This window comes from Carassius gibelio, chromosome A13 (genome assembly GCF_023724105.1).
Source record: "Carassius gibelio isolate Cgi1373 ecotype wild population from Czech Republic chromosome A13, carGib1.2-hapl.c, whole genome shotgun sequence".
Lineage (NCBI taxonomy): Eukaryota > Metazoa > Chordata > Actinopteri > Cypriniformes > Cyprinidae > Carassius > Carassius gibelio.
The window spans coordinates 278803-300563 of record NC_068383.1 but is presented as its reverse complement, the minus strand read 5'-3'; the positions used below and the strand labels follow the sequence as shown (position 1 = coordinate 300563).

The 21761-nt window shown below is 40.4% G+C and overlaps 1 protein-coding gene across 2 annotated transcripts in view; it reads left to right on the top strand.

The window, feature by feature from the left end:
* The window catches only part of tcf25 (transcription factor 25 (basic helix-loop-helix)), a 291833-nt gene that overhangs the window by 146544 nt on the left and 123528 nt on the right, over positions 1-21761 (top strand). For both annotated transcript variants that reach the window (XM_052612323.1, XM_052612324.1), the window contains one exon: positions 19968-20127. In XM_052612323.1, the coding sequence (XP_052468283.1) occupies positions 19968-20127 (160 nt within the window). The remainder of the gene's footprint in view (positions 1-19967; positions 20128-21761) is intronic.

Sequence of the window (21761 nt, the reverse complement as noted above, 5' to 3'; positions counted from 1 at the left end):
CAGTTGTGTTGAAATAAAGTTGAATTTGTGTTTTATATATTTTGGTTAAGTTTGTTTCCTATACCAGCTCTAAAAAATTGTCTAGTAAGTCTGTTATTGATTTTAGTCTTAATTTTAGTCGACTAAAATACCAAGCAATTTTAGTCGACTAAAATAAGACTAAAATTAAAACAAATCAGATGACTAAAACTTGACTAAAACTAAAAAGAATTATAGTCAAAAGACTAAGACTAAAACTAAATTAAAATTTAGTGTCAAAATTAACACTGCATTGAGCTAATGCTGTTAAAGAGAGCGAGAAGTCTAGGACTATTCTTAAACTTGGAGCTCATTATATTGAAGTAGCCTACATATCCAAACACCAGAAACCAGGAGTTTATAAGTAAAAAAAAAGTTCTAAATGAACTTGTGTTAACAATATAATTAGAACTAACAATATAATTCGATTTTTTTAAAATGAACAATTCCTGTATAAAATGGGACGGCAACCTTTATATCAGTGGTTCTCAACCTTTTTTTCCAGCGAGCCGCATTATGGTCTAAGTGCAAGTCTACGCATATAATTTACATATTACGTCAGCAATACAAACCAACCTGATTTATAATATTATAGCCTAACTATTATGATATATAATCTATTACATTCATTGAAAATAAACAATTCTACTCCCCATAAATAAAACACCTGATGCTGTTGGGAGCTGACCAATTTTGTGAGATTCAGCTTGAAAGGAGTAACACAAAGAAGTTGCGATTGTAACGCCTGTTATACTTTCCGCATGAGCAATCCGGACGCATACACGGCCAGCGCGGACGCAGACTTCTTCAATTTATACTTCTGAATGCGCAGGCTGATGGCCAGCTCTGCAATTGCCCAGAATTATTGCACATCGCTGTCTTTATAGGCTATTCTTTTATTGACGGATTGCACAGGTTCGAGTAGCAATGAGCTTCTTCACTTTGACTGCACATGTGCAATTTTGCTTTTGAAGCCAACTGACCACGCGCACCTGTCCGCGCGGTCCTCTGCTAGAGCCTCTGCACACACTCCCCAATGACGATTTTTACATCACGCCTACCTAGCGGTCCATAGCGGACTCGCGGACGCAGAAAGTTTGACAGAGGGTTTAAGATGCAGGCTCGCATGACCTGACGCGCAACATTTCAGAAAATGTGCGTTCACAAATGTAGCCCATTTTGACCCAAATATGGAAAGCACTTTTGAATTTAATAATATGAGGTTCTCTCTTGAGATATTTTGCCACATTTCTTCAATTAAGGATTGTTACATAGTGTATGGTGTTTCCATTTATCTGAACTTCAAGTGAGTTGCAGGGCAAAAAAAAAAAAAAAGAAAATCCAGCACTTCTCCTTCAATACTGATACTGCGACTATTGACAGTTTGTACATGTAACGCTAAAAAAAAAAATCAGATTTTGTGAGAGGAAAAAAAATAGGCTATAGGCTCAATCGGGAGAAATCAAACGTTTCCATATTTGTGATGTTGCCCATTTGAAGCTTAACTATTATTCATGAGGTAAATAGGCTGTGTGCGTTTCAGTATTGATGAAAAAAAAATCATAATTAACAATGTCAAAGTGCTCACGCCGAATGTCTGGTGAACGACTTCTGTTTCCATTATGTGCGCGAAGCACCAGTACGATCAGCTGAAACAAATAATACTTAATTTTTGGTTAATATTAATTATTGCTAAATGCTGGACCGTACCCATTTCGCTCTGCATATGGAACCTGAAGATTTTTTAAAACCAAGAATGAATCGAAATGAAAATGAAATTAAAACATTTAGCTAATATATATATAATATAGGCCTTATATTTATTTACTGTTTAATAAAAATAGCATGCATATGATCCTTTGTGTTAAGGTCTTCTTTTAATTTTTGTTTAGTAGACTGTAGTCTAAGACTATCCTACATTTAAAAAATTAACAAATTGTAAAAAAAAACAGTTTTTTTTTTTAAATGTTACAATGTTATATCATAATGTTATTGTTGTTTTACTTCCTTCTTTTATCTCATTTTACAATTACATTCATTTCGCAATCCGTCCCTTTGCGCCACCTGGCGGTAGTTTCGCGAATGATTTTAACACGCGACTGAATTACAGTTACGCGCAGCGGTAAGCCCCAGTAAGGCTGGCCACCTACTGTATATGTGTATGTATATATATACACGGATAAAAAGCTAAATGTTTTCATTTCATTTTCATTTCAGTTCATTCTTGGTTTAAAAAAAAAAATTCATGTTCTATATGCAGAGCGAACTGGGAACGGTCCAGCATTTAGCAATAATTATTATTAACTCTGTTTTTATTCTTGATTTTTTTCAAACTACTAACACTTTGCATTTTTTAATTATGCCTTATGTGTGACCAACAATTTTGTATTTTCTGTTTCTGCTGTTTGATTGTGCTGGTGTCTCGTGCACATATTCACTGGAAACCGCAGTCGTTCACCAGACATTCAGCGTTAGCAGTGGTCCATTTACTCCACATATTGTTAATTAAGAATTTTTTTTTCCATCGATACTGAAACACGCATGAACAGCAAAGCCTATTTTACTTCATGAATAATACTTAAGCTTCAAATGGGCAACATCACGAATATGGAAACGGATTTCTCCCGAGTGAGAGAATGATAAAGCCCAACCTTACCTTATGCTTAGCTTTAAATTATTATTATTATTATTATTTTGTTTGTTTATAGTTAAGCCTATATTTTTATATACTGCAATTATATTTATCCATTACAATTCTATATTTTTAATTCTTGTTTTGTTCTGATTTATTTGTTACATTTAAAGGATTTGTTGTAAAGTGAAGGGAATAAATATATCCTGTTTGTACATAATAACATTATTAGGCCAGTCGTTATTATTTCTAAATGTAATAAAATGCTATTTATACATGAATTATAAAAATGTAAAAAAAAAATTAAAAAAAAGCAAACGAAAATAGGTGATTAATCCGTTAAAATTAAACCTATACAAGACTCGTATATTTTTTTTCTCTCACAAACTTTCTTTTTTAGTGTGTTTAAAAATAAAGAAAGAAAGAAAACATGCAGCAAATGAAAAAAGGCGATTAATCCGTTAAAATTTGTTACTCTAGGTTAACAGTAATTTTAAGTATTATAAACTACAGATCAGAGCCTGAATTGGCCTAATCTAGGCTATTTTTTTTATTTTTTATTGCATCTGAAAATGACTTCGTTCATCACATTCACTTCACACGCTCTGGCGCGGATCCCCCTCTCGCGTTGCTCAGCTGTGGACGATTTAAACATGTTTGATATAAAGGTTGCTGTCCCATTTTATACAGGAGTTGTTCATGTAAAAAAATCGAATTATATTGTTAGTTCTAATTATATTATTAACACAAGTTCATTTAGGCTATTTAACATGCACTGTGACATTTTATCCTTTTTAATTTAAACTCCTTGATATTTTAAAGTTAGTTTAATAGTATTTAAATTCAAGTTTAAAAATAGGTTTTAACTGCTAAATACCAACAAACATACTGCATGTGAATAAAATGCATACTTTTCATAACATTTCATTATTCATAAAATGCATAACGTTTGTGGTGTTTGGATTTGTACTTCAGTATAATGAGCTCCAAGTTTAATAAACTCTAGACTGGTTCTCTCTCTCTCTCTCTCTCTCGCACTCACTCTCTCTCTCGCACTCACTCTCTCTCTCTCTATTTAACAGCATTAGCTCAATAAAATACGTCTTCCTTCAGGTAGAATGAATGTTTTCCTGCTTGCTAAATGTAAACATCCACGATCACAAATAACAATGATTTTCGTAAAATAATGATTAATTATTAATTGATTTTGTTATTATGATTATTGTCTCGTGAAAACAATAATATGGGCTGCAAGAATATAATGAATACAAAGAGTAGTACTGCTGAGTGCAGGCATGTTTCAGCCCAGTAACTCACTGTTCCTCGGAGCCAAAAGACTGACCGAATTCTGTTCAGCTGGAGGGGGTTGGGTTTTTGAGGGTAGTTATGTATGACTTATGGGGGTCGAGATAAAGGTGTGAATCTCTTGCTCTTTCATACGGACAGTGTATGAGGCTTTCAAAGTTGCTGAACCGGTTTATATAGGACTGTTGTTTTGGTTATAGACTAAAACATGGTCTGTCCCCATGTAAGATTTTTCTAGTTCTAGTCGTTAATTTGTTATATTCAACTAATCAGAGGTTTATATTAATCCTCAAACCGTATTCACTTTATAGCCCTTAATCCTGTAATTGTGGACAAATGTGGGCACAGAGGACTCACGTGTGATCCTATTTTTTATTTATTATAAATGTTATATCACTGTCTTCGATAAAGTTTTGTCTATCCATTTATGGTGCTTTTTAAAAAAATATATATATATTTTTGAATTTATTTACCTCAAAAGTACCATATTTTCTATGTAAATTATGCTTATTTTTATGTTATGTTTTTAAATTTTTTAACTACATTAAAATATCATTTCAATAAGTTCTTAGAGCTAAAACCTAAAGATGAAGTGACTTTGCTGTCACCTGGTGTCTCATTTTGGTATTAAATTAACAAAAAACAATAATATCAATAGCCACTAGATGGCTATAGTACTTAATGGCTGCATATATAGGCTGAACTCTATGAACCACTGTATCACTGTTCAGATCCTTGATCCTCTGCTGACTCCAAACCACAGTTTGCCTGGTCTCCTTCTTCCCCACTGGATTCCAGGAGAATATCCAGGGTTTCTGCTGCACTAAACCTCCTTCTCATTGTGCTGCTTGCAGTGAACTGAGAAAATAACTGCCACTGCAGGTTTAGGTAGCATATGCTACATAAACGTTTTGTTTGGAAGTAACAACAAACCTTGCAGTAGCAGTTTGATCTGACTCTGAAGGTGTCCGGTGCCAGGTGGTTGATTGGATCATACCAAAAAACATGGTCAGACATTAGCCCAGCTCTGTTATAGGCTCATTGAATGCATTGAGTGAGTGTGTGTGCGTGAGTGTGTGTGTGTGTGTGTGTGTGTGTGTGTGTGTGTGAGTGTGTGTGAGAGAGAGAGAGAGAGGGTGATGAGCCAGGTGGATGATTGGATCATACCAAAAAACATGGTCAGACATTAGCCCAGCTCTGTCACAGGCTCATTGGATACATTGTTTGTGTGTGTGTGTATGAGTGTGAGTTTTTGCCATGATGAGAATGTTGTACAGGATCAGCTCTTCATTTGAGTGTATGTTAGATATGCATTGTATTGGATCTATTAATTTATTTTTACAAAAAAAACAAGAAGAATGCTCTAAATTACAGTTTTTCCCATTCATTTCTATGTGTGCCCATTTTTAACCCAAATACAAGATTAAGGAGTTTTTTTTAACCCACTTAACATTGAAGAATTGAATCAAAAAAATGTGTGTGTGTTCAGGAGGCAAACTTAGGAAAAGTAACCAAGTCTTGTACCGCTCCGGTCAAGGGAAGTATTTTTTAAAAATAAATCAAAATTATTTTGCCCACATTTGTCCAGAATACGTTTTAGGGTTAAATTTACATAATCAAACGTTAATATATTCCACGCTCAACACATGCATTGTTTTCCACAAAGTACATGCAGAAGTAGCCTGATTATTGTGAAAAATTAGACAGTTTAATTATTTATTAATAAACAAATGTTTTCTTGTCTGCTGCAAGATGAAATTCACATTGATGGCTCTCTCCGACAGAGAAATGCAACATTCACAAATTGTTGAATGTTGAATATTAATGTGCCCTGTCATTAATGCACATTAATAATTTTTGCACAAATACTTGCATATGAATATTAATTCACATTTTGCATTACAACGTTAATTATTTTTTACATGCAATTTTCCAAAATGAAACCATTTGCAATGATTGTAAAGATTTGTAATGAAGATAAAATGAATAAGAATAAAGCTGCACATCTACCATCACACGTGCAGTGCAAATCTTGCACATATTTTACACACCTGCATTTAAATGAGGGGGCCGGTGCATAGTGGATCGGGTGACAGTCATAGGCGAGACACCTGGCGACCCGATCTCTGGACACGGAATCTGTCTTTAGTGTCATGGAATGTCACCTCGTTGGCGAGGAAGGAGCCTGAGCTTGTGCGGGAGGTAGAGAGGTACCGACTAGAGATCGGGCTCACCTCAACGCACAGCTTGGGCTCTGGAACCACACTTCTTGAGAGAGGCTGGACTCTCTATCACTCTGGAGTTGCCCATGGTGAGAGGCAGAGGGCTGGAGTGGGTTTGCTAATAGCCCCCCAGCTCAGCCGCCATGTGTTGGAGTTCACCCCGGTGAACGAGAGGGTCGCTTCCCTGCGCCTTCGAGTCGGGGATAGGTCTCTCACTGTCATTTGTGCCTACGGGCCGAACGGCAGTGTGGACTACCCGGCCCTCTTGGAGTCTCTGGGAGGGATGCTGGAAAGTGCTCCGACTGGAGACTCCGTCGTTCTACTGGGGGACTTCAACGCTCACGTGGGCAGTGACAGTGACACCTGGAGGGGCGTGATTGGGAGGAACGGCCCCCCTGATCTGAACCCGAGCGGTGTTGTAAGGGAAACAGGTCAATTTAGCTCAAAGGGAATCATTTAAGATTTTAAAGGGAATTTGAACAGAATCACTGTTTCACGGCTGTTCACGGAGACGCGCCTGCGGTTCAGTGAACGAGCCGTTTAACATCAAATCTGCGCTGGATACTAATATCCAAACTATAGTGAAAACACTATCAATTAGCACAGTAACAAGATCGGCAGTTTAAGACATTAACTTGTAAGCACAAAACACAAGATACTTCTCTTTTCAATATGAATAAGGCTTTATTAGATAAATCTAAGACATATAAACTAATCTAACACATAAACGCACGCACACACACATTCACACAAGTTGCAGGAAGGTCGAAAGTTAGGGAAAGATGAGTTTAAGAGAATGGAAATATGTAATCCCAAGTTAACAGCAATACGTTAAATTGCATAGACATGAACAACCATCAATCACGTAATTAGCGCTCGCATTGAGTTCCTCAATGAGGTTAAAATTATATTAGATACACCAGTAAAGGTCACAGTCTGGAGGTAAAGTTACTTGCATCTCCTGTGAAGAAGGAGCCTCGGTGAAAGGGCTATCCCGAGGTCGTTGATTGGCTGGAAGTTCAGTCTCTGAAGTGACGTCTTGGGAAGCCCGTGGTTGTTGGGCGTTGGCTGAAAGTGCAGAGTCGTGTTCGCTGGTTGAAGTTGAATGGACGTTACAAAACTTAACTCAGAACACGAAACTCTCCAACGGAAAAGAAAAGAAATAAAGTTTGACGAGACTAGGTTGTGTTCCTTCTCATAGAGAGAAGCAGGCAGGCACGCTGGAACCGCGCTCAAAGAACAATGATGACTACCGCATGGCTAGATGCTACAAGCTAAAGCTAGGTAGCAAGCTACAAGCTAAAAGCTAAGAGCAGGCATGACTGATAGCACGAGCAATGCTAGAACTAAAAGCCGACATGGCTAATAGCAGCAGCTAGACTAGCACTAAAAGCAGACTAAAAGCAGACTAAAAGCAAAATTACATCGTGTCCAATGTATTTAAACTTCCTTGTTGGCCACCCCTCAAATGTTGCCTTGACCAATCAGATATGTTCTTGGGGTGGGTATCATAAATCATTTGTTTATCTTACCAAGCATGTGGTTCTTGCCTCACAGGGTCTAATTTTGGACATGATTCCTATAACATGATTATGATATATTTTACAAATAAATGATTGTCAGGACAATATCAAGCAAGAAAATGTGATTATTTGAATACTAGACATGACTAGGTATCCTATAGTTATCAAAAGACATACACAATAAGTGATTATACATGATAGTCAAATGTGTGGGTTACACGTAAATGAATATGGAGTTAAGCAATGGAATGATTCATTCATAAGTCTTTTTTGAGTTCATTCTGGTCCATATATAATGTATAAAAAGCAGTTTCTTTGCCGTTCTCTGGCAAAGGGACTTTTCTGTGAAGACAAAGGTTTAAAGCCCTTCCCCCTTAGGAATTTCAGTCTGGTTTCACTGGCTGGGGGGGGAAGTCAATGCAAGTATTTAACTTGATCTCCTGGGTTTACATGTGATGTCCAGCGTTGCATTTCAATCACGAACAATAAATTTGACAATCTCTTCTTCGAATTAAAATTGTTAATAATTGTTCTATTGGTGTTAATGTTGAAAGCTGTTGTGTGAACAAGTTGGTTGGTTGGTTATCTTGCTTGTTTCCTGTGGCACTAGAACTGATTTATGACTTCCTGAGGAATTCAGCTCATGTTTCAATGCACACAGCTCTGATAGACTCTTTGATTTGTCTGATTTGACTCATTTCTGCTACATATATCCCCCTTTCGATCGGCGAGGTGTTTAGGTGAAGACATCGTCGATCGCTGGAGAAACAAAGGCAGAAGAAGCAGACAAACACAGCAAACAGCAAGACAACACCTCCATGACAGTTACTGTACTGGTGCAGGCATCAGGTTATTTAGGTACACGTGGTTAAGTTCAATTAGTCAATGTAGTTTAGCACATTGAGGATATTTTAGATCGTCTTGGAAATTGTTTTTATTTTGATTCATCAATCAAATTTGTGGTTAACTTTGTTTGGTTCTTCTAGGTTGTCTTACTTTACATGTTTACCATTAGTTTTCTAGTAATTTCATTTTCAATTCAATGAATTGACCTATCATGCATGGAGCTCTCTGGCTTCCATTCAGTTTAGAGTGGCTGGCGGATATTAGGTGTTGCGAGTCAATCCTAATATCAGACCTTCGACCCTCGCAGGGTGTCTAGGCGTTTCACCTACTCAGGAAAGAGGGGAAGGAGAAGGATAGGTAAAAGAAGAACAAAACAAAACAAGGCTGCTGTGGGTTTTCCTAGCATGTGTTACAACTACTATTGAGCTAGGATGTCAGGTGCAGCTAGTGTGTCGTGAACCTTAACTTAGTGTCAGGTGTTCTACCTATTGTGAGGATGGCTGCACGTTTCTTCATGGTGGGTATGTGTAACTTTGTTACGCTAAAAGTTGGATATTCTACCTGTGGGAAGAATATGTTTGTTGACTGTGTTATCAGTAGATGTGTTTACCTCTGGGTGTAGGTAATGTTGTGTATTACTGGTGTAGTGCATGTGTGGTCAGATCTGTTCAAGTCTGTGTTGTCTCCCCCTTTTTCTAGCATGTCACTTAAGACTGGCTCTCAGCATCCTTGGCTTGGATGAGGGCGTGTCCATGGTCTAATGAGGGGTCAGTCCAGCAAGGCAGGAAGTTCTTTAGCAGACAGTCGGAGGCAGTTTGGCATGGCTGTGTGAAGCTGAGTTGCAAAACTTGTCTCCTATGTTGCATTCTTCTTGTGATGCCTTCTGGCTGTAGCAGACTTTCTGACCTTCTGTGCTCTGGTGGTTGCTGTTGCACAGACAGGGAATTTGGAACTTGGAGTTGGAGTTCATTTGACAGTTTGTTAGTGACTGAGGTGATGTCCTTTAGTACCTCAGATTTTTCATCAACAGTTGGCCGTGAAAGACTTGTTCATTCTGGGTTGTTGTTGAACAGGTGCTTGTCATCTCTGATGTGGTGCACCAGGTGATCACCGGCCTTCCGTTCTGTCGCTGGTCACAGCGAGCATGACTCAACTTTGTGGTCATATGCATGTAAATTGTCTTGAAGGAACTCTCTTAGTTGTTCCATGACTTGTTCCGTGTCTTCTAATGGTAAGCGGTTATGTTCTTGTGCATACTCAGCACTGTGCATGTCTGAGTGGTGCTGAGGTGGGTTTTGTTGTCGCTTACCCACACGAGTTGCTTTTGGATGAGTCAGGTGATTACCTTTGGATCTCTGGTTAGGTTTCCAGATGTTATCCTTTTGGTTTCTTGAGAAGCGTGGCTGGTCCCATGGATTTTTCCAGCAGTTGGGCTGAAAGCGGTCGTGGATATGGGCGTCACGTTCTCTGTGCTCTTGATGGAAGACTCTGGTGTTGTGATGCCACTGGGTGTCGTCCAGTGCAAGGCTTGAGTCTTTGTTGACAGAGTTCAAGAGTGTGGAGGTTTTGCTACCTTTCTTTGAGGCCACCTTCTGCTTGTTATAGGCCTTCTGTGTTAGGTCACACAACTGTTGGATGGTCATGGAGTTCGGACAGGCCATGACACCTAGATGGTGACTGACTCCAGGGTGCAGATTTCTTAGGAAGAGGCTTTTGAAGTTCACAACCTCTTCAAGGTCAGGGCTGTTGTGTGCACCAAAGTAGGCTTGTCGGAGTCGGTTGTAATAAGCTTGTGGAGTCTCTTGACGACCTTGTTTGGTTTCCAAGGCAGTTAACAGTCCATGTTCAGACTCTGGGTCTGTAAACTCTTTAATCAGGACCTCACGAAGTCGCTGGTAGTTTGACTTGGTTTGACTGGGCTGTCGATCTAGAAAGTTTCGTACCTCGGAACTGGACGTGGCTCTAAGGAGGTATAACCAGTCTCTGTCAGTCACATGAGGTCTCACTTCCAGGTGAAATTCGATATCTCGCAGGTAAGCTTGGATGTCGGGGCTCTCTGTGGAGTCCGGGTTGAACCTGCTGATGTTTTCAGACAGCTTGTTGAGGTCTTTGATTGTCATCCCGTGTGCAGCTTCAAGGTCTTGGACGGGAGGTTTTCTTTCGTTGGCAGGAAAGGGTTGTGTGGCGAAGGCAGGTGAGGTTTTGGGTTGTGGCCCTTCGCTCCTTTCGTCACATGCCAGTTCTTGGACGTGGGACTCTGCTCTGCTCAGCAGTGATGAGGCTAAGAGATGTTTCTCTTTTCTTGGCTCTAGTTTGTGCTTGTAAGCATTTTGGAGTTCTTTTCTGACCATGTAGAGCTCATCGTTGGTATCATCTAGTTGTTGGGTCAGATTGTCCATTTCAGTTCTGTACCTTTCAAGGTGGTCTTTCAAAGCACTGATTTCAGAATTCTTGTTTCTGATGTCTATCTTGGCTTTCTCCAGTAGCTGTTCGGCATACTGGAGTCTGTTTACCAGGCCTTTCTGAGCAGCCGTTGCATGTTGCTGGTCGAGCTGAGCTGCTGCCAGGGCTGCTTGGAGCTTCATAACTTGTTCTGTTGTATCCTGCTCCCTCTCGCTCGGTGCTTTGAGTTGATCTTGAACTTTCACTTCCAGCTTGTCTATGCGACGTTGAGCACCTGTCAGCTCCTCTTGAAGGTGGGTGATGTGCTTGTCGCTCAGTTTCAGCTGGGTTGTGAAGGCATAGCTTAGTGAGCTCGTGATCTTGACTAGCTCCTCGTGGTTGTTGTTCTGGCTTGAATCTTGTGTCAGGAATCTTCTCAGGATTAGGATTATTATTAAAAATGATAACAGTTCAAATGTCTTTGGAGTGAGGCTGTCTGTTATGCCTCTCAGCCAAATGTTCACATCTTCCCCATGGGAAATGGGGTCTGCAGTCTGCGGCATGTTGGCACGCTGGGGAGAAGAGAGACTGACACAGATCTGTGTGGAGTAAAAGCCTATGTGTGGTGGGACAACTAAGTGTTGTATCAGTGATTGTGAACCACTAGTGAAATGTGGTGATGACTGTGTTGGTCTCAGGGTGTCTAAGTAGACTAGAGATGCGAAGACTTTGTCACTCTAATGAGGAAGAGGAAAAGAGAGACAGAGGTGAAAAACAAATTCAAATGACAAGCAAAATTTCTGTTTTTCAAATGAGGAAAATTATTTTTTCCAATTAAATGTTATCAAAAACGTAAACAATATTATTATATTTCTTGCTTTGGACAAAAGAATACAATAATAATTTTGATATCTCTTTTCTTAGTCTGACAGGATTGACACCGTACACCTTTCAGTTGGACCGCTCACCAGGGAGTCAGCGAAGGCGACAGTTGCTCAACACGTATCTCTATTAAATTGATCTCAACGTTGGATGAGATGCTAAAACTTGGATTGCGTTTCCAAATGTAGGGAGGTTAGGAAGAACAAATGAGAGGATGATTACAATCAAATTCATAAGGATGATTCGTCGTCTTTGGCACGATTGTGTATTTACTTCACTTGGTATTGATTGATGGTTCTTACATGTCCTACAAATGTAAAAAGAGAAGAGGAAAGTAAAGGAGAGAGAGGACGGAGATGGTAAGTCTCAGTAGCGGTTATCTGAACTACAAGGAGAGCGTTGTGTTAGTTGCTGCACAACTTATCAAACAAAATAAACTTTAAGTGAAAGAGAGTTGTCTTTCTAATTTATTTGAACTCGTAGTGAGGGATAACAATGTCTCCTTTTAGGGCTCAGGTTTGTCGTTCCCAGGCTAGGATACACAAAAGAAATGGTAAGAAATAGGAAAATTAAAAAAAATAATAAATGGGCAAAATATGCAAACATGAAATAAAAAAGAGGAAATAAATACGTAAAACAATAGTGGTTAAGTGTATAACCAAAACAGGAAGAGGGGTAAAACGCATTCAAATAAGTAAAGGTCTGAATAGCATATATTCAGATGGGTAATAAATAAATTAGGAAGAATAAGTTTACTTTAACTTCCAAAGTTCAAGGCTTATTCATTCCTAAAATAATTAGACCCAAAAGAGAATACTAGAAATAAAAGATCAAATGAAATGATCTGAGAGGGAAATTTTAAATGCTTCAAAATAAATTTAATGTTTCAATTAAATTTCAATTTGACAATTAATAATTGTGAGTCAGTATTTCCCTTTCTAGTAAAATGAAAATAAGTGGTCTAGTGAGAAAAGAGAGCGATAAAAAGAGAGGGACTAACAAGTGTTAGTTAAGATGTTTAAAATGGTTAAATCACGTCAGCGTTGCCCAAACACACATTATTCTACCACTGGATGGTAATGCTAACGGCTAACCTTCGAGGCTAGTGGCTTTAGTATAGACTTCAATGTAAATGCAATGGTTTCGTTAGCTTAGCGAAACCGCAGAGTTTGTGCACTGCGCATGCACAGTTCAGAGTTGCTCCGGAAGTACGTAAGTCTTCCTGGTCACGGTCGTCACTATGGCAACCAAAACACATTCTAGTGGATTAGCACATGAATCGTTGCATTGTTGCAAATACAGTTAAGCATGTTACATGAAATGTCGGCTCATTTCAACACTGTACAAATAACAACACCGCCTTTCAGTTGGTTTTGCGATGTGGCACTTAAACTCTCAGTTTGTATAGAGTTAAATTTATCTTAATTCAAATAGCAGCTTCCTGCTGTAGTTATTATATCAATCTCAGCAATTTGATTCTCCGTGCCAGTTTTTCTGGACACAAACATAAAAGTTTTCCTTCGCTGTTGGTACACAGTTAAAATTTACTTGATCAAGCTTTTAAAACACTCCCATTCAAATTACTCTCGGGCACACGCAGTGTTACGCGAGATTGCATTCACTTTGTGAACGGATACAAATGGGCAAACATTGTTCTCTAATGTTTAACGTTAATTTAGGGGAGTAGAATATCAAAATTGATTCGGCAGTGGAACACGCACTGGCAATCAAACTATATGAAATATGAATACGGGGACTTTGATAAATAGATTGAGGAACCCGCTCAAAACTATTCTTTATTCACCGATTTATATCCCTTTTGAAACACTAACAGTTTAGCTCCGTTCAGCAAACAGTGACTGAGATAGCGTTTGAGACACTGGAACACGCAGTGAAATCAAATCAGCTATAAAACAAGGCATTACACAAATGAGGAACACGCTCAATTTCTACCTTATTGTACGATCTCAGATGTTTACTTTTAAGTTCACTTACTGCTGTTAACAAAGGGGAGACGGACTCGAGTTAAAGTCTCCTCTAGCTCCTTTCATTCAAGCGGGAGGGCGCGCGCTGCTTACGTCACGCGTCACACACACATACTCAGGTCTCGCATGCTTCTCATCTTTCATTCCTTTAGCAAAATCAAAGATTAAATAACTTGGTTTATGCTCACAATTTAGATTAAACTGCCCGCATTCTCCACCATTATAAATGTAAGGGAAACAGGTCAATTTAGCTCAAAGGGAATCATTTAAGATTTTAAAGGGAATTTGAACAGAATCACTGTTTCACGGCTGTTCACGGAGACGCGCCTGCGGTTCAGTGAACGAGCCGTTTAACATCAAATCTGCGCTGGATACTAATATCCAAACTATAGTGAAAACACTATCAATTAGCACAGTAACAAGATCGGCAGTTTAAGACATTAACTTGTAAGCACAAAACACAAGATACTTCTCTTTTCAATATGAATAAGGCTTTATTAGATAAATCTAAGACATATAAACTAATCTAACACATAAACGCACGCACACACACATTCACACAAGTTGCAGGAAGGTCGAAAGTTAGGGAAAGATGAGTTTAAGAGAATGGAAATATGTAATCCAAAGTTAACAGCAATACGTTAAATTGCATAGACATGAACAACCATCAATCACGTAATTAGCGCTCGCATTGAGTTCCTCAATGAGGTTAAAATTATATTAGATACACCAGTAAAGGTCACAGTCTGGAGGTAAAGTTACTTGCATCTCCTGTGAAGAAGGAGCCTCGGTGAAAGGGCTATCCCGAGGTCGTTGATTGGCTGGAAGTTCAGTCTCTGAAGTGACGTCTTGGGAAGCCCGTGGTTGTTGGGCGTTGGCTGAAAGTGCAGAGTCGTGTTCGCTGGTTGAAGTTGAATGGACGTTACAAAACTTAACTCAGAACACGAAACTCTCAAACGGAAAAGAAAAGAAATAAAGTTTGACGAGACTAGGTTGTGTTCCTTCTCATAGTAGCAGCAGGCAGGCACGCTGGAACCGCGCTCAAAGAACAATGATGACTACCGCATGGCTAGATGCTACAAGCTAAAGCTAGGTAGCAAAGCTACAAGCTAAAAGCTAAGAGCAGGCATGACTGATAGCACGAGCAATGCTAGAACTAAAAGCCGACATGGCTAATAGCAGCAGCTAGACTAGCACTAAAAGCAGACTAAAAGCAGACTAAAAGCAAAATTACATCGTGTCCAATGTATTTAAACTTCCTTGTTGGCCACCCCTCAAATGTTGCCTTGACCAATCAGATATGTTCTTGGGGTGGGTATCATAAATCATTTGTTTATCTTACCAAGCATGTGGTTCTTGCCTCACAGGGTCTAATTTTGGACATGATTCCTATAACATGATTATGATATATTTTACAAATAAATGATTGTCAGGACAATATCAAGCAAGAAAATGCGATTATTTGAATACTAGACATGACTAGGTATTCTATAGTTATCAAAAGACATACACAATAAGCGATTATACATGATAGTCAAATGTGTGGGTTACACGTAAATGAATATGGAGTTAAGCAATGGAATGATTCATTCATAAGTCTTTTTTGAGTTCATTCTGGTCCATATATAATGTATAAAAAGCAGTTTCTTTGCCATTCTCTGGCAAAGGGACTTTTCTGTGAAGACAAAGGTTTAAAGCCCTTCCCCCTTAGGAATTTCAGTCTGGTTTCACTGGCTGGGGGGGGGGAAGTCAATGCAAGTATTTAACTTGATCTCCTGGGTTTACATGTGATGTCCAGCGTTGCATTTCAATCACGAACAATAAATTTGACAATCTCTTCTTCGAATTAAAATTGTTAATAATTGTTCTATTGGTGTTAATGTTGAAAGCTGTTGTGTGAACAAGTTGGTTGGTTGGTTATCTTGCTTGGTTCCTGTGGCACTAGAACTGATTTATGACTTCCTGAGGAATTCAGCTCATGTTTCAATGCACACAGCTCTGATAGACTCTTTGATTTGTCTGATTTGACTCATTTCTGCTACAGTGTTCTGTTATTGGATTTCTGTGCTAACCACGGTTTGTCCATAACGAACACCATGTTCAAGCATAAGGGTGTCCATCAGTGCACGTGGCACCAGGACACCCTAGGCCGGAGGTCGATGATCGACTTTGTGGTCGTGTCATCAGACCTTCGGCCATATGTCTTGGACACTCGGGTGAAGAGAGGGGCGGAGCTGTCAACTGATCACCACCTGGTGGTGAGTTGGATCCGATGGCGTGGGAGGAAGCTGGACAGACTCGGCAAACGTATTGTGAGGGTCTGTTGGGAACGTTTGGCTGAGCCCCCTGTCAGAGATCTTCAACTCCCACCTCCGGCAGAGCTTTGACCGGACCCCGAGGGAGTCTGGAGATATTGAGTCCGAGTGGACCATGTTCTCCACCTCCATCGTCGCTGTGGCTGCTCGGAGCTGTGGCCGTAAGGTCTCCGGTGCCTGTCGAGGCGGCAATCCCCGAACCCGGTGGTGGACACCGGAAGTAAGGGATGCTGTCAAGCTGAAGAAGGAGTCCTATCGGGCCTGGATGGCTTGTGGGACTCCGGAGGCAGCTGACGGGTACCGGCAGGCCAAGCGAACTGCAGCCCGGGTAGTTGTGGAGGCAAAAAATCGGGCCTGGGAGGAGTTCGGTGAGCCCATGGAGAAAGACTATCAGTTGGCCTCGAAGAGATTCTGGCAAACTGTTCAACGCCTCAGGAGGGGGAAGCAGTGCCCTACCAACACAGTTTACAGTAGAGAAGGGCACTTGTTGACCTCAACTGGGGATATCGTCAGGCGGTGGAAGGAATACCTTGAGGATCTCCTCAATCCCACCGACTTGTGTTCCGTTGAGGAAGCAGTGGCTGGGGACTCGGAGGAGCACTTGTCCATCACCCGGGCTGAAGTCATTGAGGTAGTTAAAAAGCTCCTCAGTGGCAAGGCACCAGGGGTGGATGAGATCCGCCCCGAGTACCTCAAGTCTCTGGATGTTGTGGGGCTGTCTTGGCTGACATGCCTCTGCAACATCGCATGGTGGTTGGGGACAGTACCTCTGGACTGGCAGACCGGGGTGGTGGTCCCTCTTTTCAAGAAGGGGGACTGGAGAGTGTGTTCCAGCTATAAGGGGATCCCACTTCTCAGCCTCCCTGGGAAAGTTTATGCCATGGTACTGGAGAGGAGAATTCAGCCGATAGTGGAACCTCGGATTCAGGAGGAACAGTGTGGTTTTCTGGACCAGCTCTATACACTTTCCAGGGTGCTGGAGGGTTCATGGGAGTTTGCCCAACCAGTCCACATGTGTTTTGTGGATTTGGAGAAGGCATTCAACCATGTTCCTCGCAACATCCTGTGGAGGGTGCTCTGGGAGTATGGGGTCGGCGGCTCCCTACGACCGGAGCAAGAGCTTGGTTGCATTGTCAACAGTAAGTCAGATCTGTTCCCGGTGCATGTTGGACTCCGGCAGGGCTGCCCTTTGTCACCGGTTCTGTTCATAATTTTTATGGACAGAATTTCTAGGCGCAGCTAAGGGCCGGAGAGTGTCCGGTTTGGGGACCATACGATTTCGTCTCTGCTTTTTGCAGATGATGTTGTCGTGTTGGCCTCCTCAGACCAGGACCTTCAGCGTGCACTGGGACGGTTTGCAGCCGAGTGTGAATCAGCTGGGATGAGAATCAGCACCTCCAAGTCCGAGGCCATGGTTCTCAGTCGGAAAAGGGTGGATTGCCCACTTCAGGTTGGTGGAGAGTTCCTGCCTCAAGTGGAGGAGTTCAGGTATCTTGGGGTCTTGTTCACGAGTGAGGTAAGGATGGAACGTGAGATTGACAGACGGATCGGTGCAGCTTCTGCAGTAATGCGGTCGCTGTACTGGTCTGTCATGGTGAAGAAGGAGCTGAGCTGTAAGGCAAAGCTCTCGATTTACCTGTCAATCTACGTTCCTACTCTCACATATGGTCATGAGCTGTGGGTCATGACCTAAAGGACAAGATCCCGAATACAGGCGGCCGAAATGAGCTTTCTTCGTCGGGTGGCTGGGCGCTCCCTTAGAGATGGGGTGAGAAGCTCGGTCACTCGGGAGGAGCTCAGAATAGAGCCGTTGCTCCTCCACATCGAGAGGAGCCAGCTGAGGTGGCTCGGGCCTCTATTTCGGATGCCTCCTGGACGCCTTCCCAGGGAGGTGTTCCAGGCACGTCTCACCGGGAGGAGGCCCCGGGGAAGACCTAGGACACGCTGGAGGGACTCGAATTTGTAATTTACATCTGTTTGTTTGAATGAAAATCGTTTTCTTTTTAAGATCCACTGACGCACCACTCAGTTCTCCCATAGTTCAGAGTGGCTCAACCCTCCCCCGCGAGTTTGACAGAAACAAGCCGCCAAGCAAAGGATGAGCGGAGCAGTGTGCAGCCGGTCTGACTCACGGAGAAATCAACACAATAAGAACAGCACACACAGAGAAACAAACATGAACAAACATACTTTGGTAGAAAAAATATAAATATTATGTATACTGTATTTTTCGGACTATAAGTCGCACCCGAGTATAAGTCGCATCAGTCCAAAAATACGTCCTGATGAGGAAAAAAACATATAAGTTGCACTGGACTTAAGTTGCATTTATTTAGAACCAAGAGAAAACTTTACCGTCTACAGCCGCGAGAGGGCGCTCTATGTCTTCAGTGTAGGCCACAGGAGCACTGAGCATCATAGAGCGCCCTCTCGCGGCTGTAGGCGGTAAGGTTTTCTCTTGGTTCATTTCTCTCGGTTCATGTCAAATTAATTTTGAGAAGTCGCACTTGACTATAAGTAGCAGGACCAGCCAAACTATGAAAAAAAAGTGCGACTTATAGTCGGGAAAATACAGTAATATATAACAATACACGACCAGAAGCAATGTTTTCCGGACTTTCAGCTCGATTGCAAATGGGATATTGATTTTATACAACAAGTAATATTAACTGACTTGCACTTTAAACACATTATGAATCGTTTTTGCTCCATTTAAAACAAAAATAGTTCTAAACAAAGCCACAGCAGAACAGCCCACTCCAAGCAACACATACTAAATGATTCAACGAGTTCAACATACTGAACGAGTCAGTGATTCAGTGAGCCATTTATAAAAATGGTTGGTTATTTCATTTATTGAATGAATCAGCCATTTGGACGAATCGGTTGAATCAGTGATTCACTCATTAAGACAGTGACTTGCCACCACATACTGGTGGTTTAATATCATATTTAAAAGTATCATTATATTTTTCCAACATTTCATATTTGTATGTCAAAGTAAAACATTAATTAATAACATTTATTTATACATTTGAACAGATGGAGTTTGTTGATACTGATTTCATTTGAATAGTAACAACCATATAGTGATTTATTATTCTTCTAACTTAATGTATTGCTTACATGTAATAATTAATTGTAAATGGAGACATGCATTTAATCAGTTTAAGAAAATCTTGTCCTTCATAAAGTTAAAAAGTGTAACTGCAATAACTTTAAGGCAAATATCAAAAATATGCTGATTAAAGTAATACCTGATACAGCACCAATGAGACTGTTTCAGAATAAATTACATTTGTGCAATAAAAAATAAAAAATAAAAATAACAAAATTCCCCGGACAAGTAACTTTTTTTACTCGGACAATCTCGTGTCAAAGCTTAATGTCAAGCCCTGCATTCACTTCATGTGCTCTGCCCAGAACCTGCCTCCTCTGTTGCTTAGCTGTGGACAATTTCAAAATGTTTGATATAAAGGTGTTCCATTTTATACAGGAATTGTTCATTTAAAAAAAAAAAAAAATCTAATTGTTAGTTTTATATAATATAAAAAAGATGCAGCTTTTAACAAGGTTTGTGTAGATTCTTATATCCAATGTAGGTATTGTTTGTAGGTTTTAGTCATTGACCAGTTACTGATCATACTCATCTTTTCACAATGCAAATAACCTTCTACTAGATACTCAGCAGATGACCAATAAATATTAAATGTTTTTGTGGTGAAGATGCAGTTGTCAAACTTTTAAAACACAACAAGCAATCTGTTATGTAAAAAGCTGTGCTGAGCATCTAAATAATACACACTTCACACTGGTAATTTGCACATTTAACATTATCTGTACTTCTGTTGATTCAGGTCCATCGAAATCTGTCCCAGCTGCCAAACTTTTCCTTTTCTGTGGCTCTTTCCTACTATCATCTGAGCCAACGGGAAGACATTTCACCTGTGGAGAACCATCAGCTGAAGCAGAAATCCAATGTACTATTGCAAAATGCTCTCATCATGTTTCCTGGTGGTGAGTTTCAGATTATTTCAACTTGTTTCTCCACTTTTCTTTAACCCACTGGAGTAGAGCTGTAATCGGGCCATAAAAGTTAGGCCCGACAGGATCCGAGCCCCACAAGTACATTTTGATTGACAGCTTTTTAAAAGCCCAATCACGTTTACAGCCCGACATTATTCAAATGTCCGCACACACACAGCTCTTTTGCCTTTTGTCAAGAATGAGTCATTTATACATGTTTTAACATAATTTAATCATAACTAACATAGGCTAGACCAATTGGAAGTGGGAATAAAGAAATAAGTTCTCTGTGATATCTTAACATCTCAGCACTCTAAATAGACATAGGCTCATTTAGCCTATAAATAGGCCAACACACCAATAAAAAAAAAGTATTTTTTTTAACAAATTAAATTAAGATACATTTTAAATTAAGATGGGTATTTGGCAATAACGAAATTAAGATAAAGGCTCCACAAGATTTGCTTCGCAACTAGCAGCTGACATTTAATAAAAGAATAATGACAACATTAGCGTAAGTACTCTGTCCACATTATGCATTTAAGACTATCATTTGAAAAGTCTCTACTCACAGAGATAAGGCTAAGCCTACATGTTTTTGTGGAGGAAAATTATTGAATCCACTGTAGATGGCTTCAGCGCGTTCCTGCACTCACTGATGTTGCGTCATTATTGACTCATTATTCTCATTATAAACATGGTCAAAACTTTTCCACACCTCAGACTTTGCTTTAGTTGCTGATGCAACCAAAACGTAATTGCCAGAGGCAGGCCTCCGTTACACCTACCCAGCATCCTTTTTCCGCATCTTTCTTGTGCTAATCAAAACACATCACCCGAGCCCGGCCCAAGCCCACGTAAGATGATATAAATTAAGCCCGAACACGACCGAACCGGAAATGAATATTCGAATAAGAAAAAAACTGGAGAAAAACGCACGCGGTAGTAGATGCGTGGTTGTCTGCTTTGCGAGTGGGTGTCCTAGCGTGCATGAGGGTTCAGGGATATGTCACAGGAGTCGCACTGTCTGACACAGCATCACTGCTGAAAGTTGACGCGTCTTCATGGAAGATGCCAGCAAGTGCAGAGCCCAACTCGACCGCAGCAGAGAAAATTAGGTAAAATTGTTGACCCGCGAGATAAAGTTGTATGCAAGCTATTTAAGATACAGTTAGCATACCGTTCGACCTCTAGCAACATGAGGTCACATCTCAAAAATGTGCACCCAAATGAGCATGGCATACTGTGGAACTCCAGCTTAACAGTCACGTCTTGACACGTAACGTTACTTTGCATCGCCCGCCACAAGCTCTTTGTCTGCAACACGACAAGAGGCCATAACGGATAAATTAATTTTGTTCATTTGTAAGGACATGAGACCGATCAGTATCACGGATGGGGCAGGCTTCGGGGAGATCTGTCAAGCAATGGAACCGAGATTTGATTATTTATTGTTTCATGTCAAAGAAAAGTTCCATGCTTACAACAGCACAGCTCGCTGGGAGCATTCAATGTCAGTTCTATATGCTGTAAAACTTCAATTAATATTAATAATATTTGTTTCAATCACTGAATGAAGCCTGCTATATTTGGGACAACAGTCGCGACCTTAAATTGCTTGCACA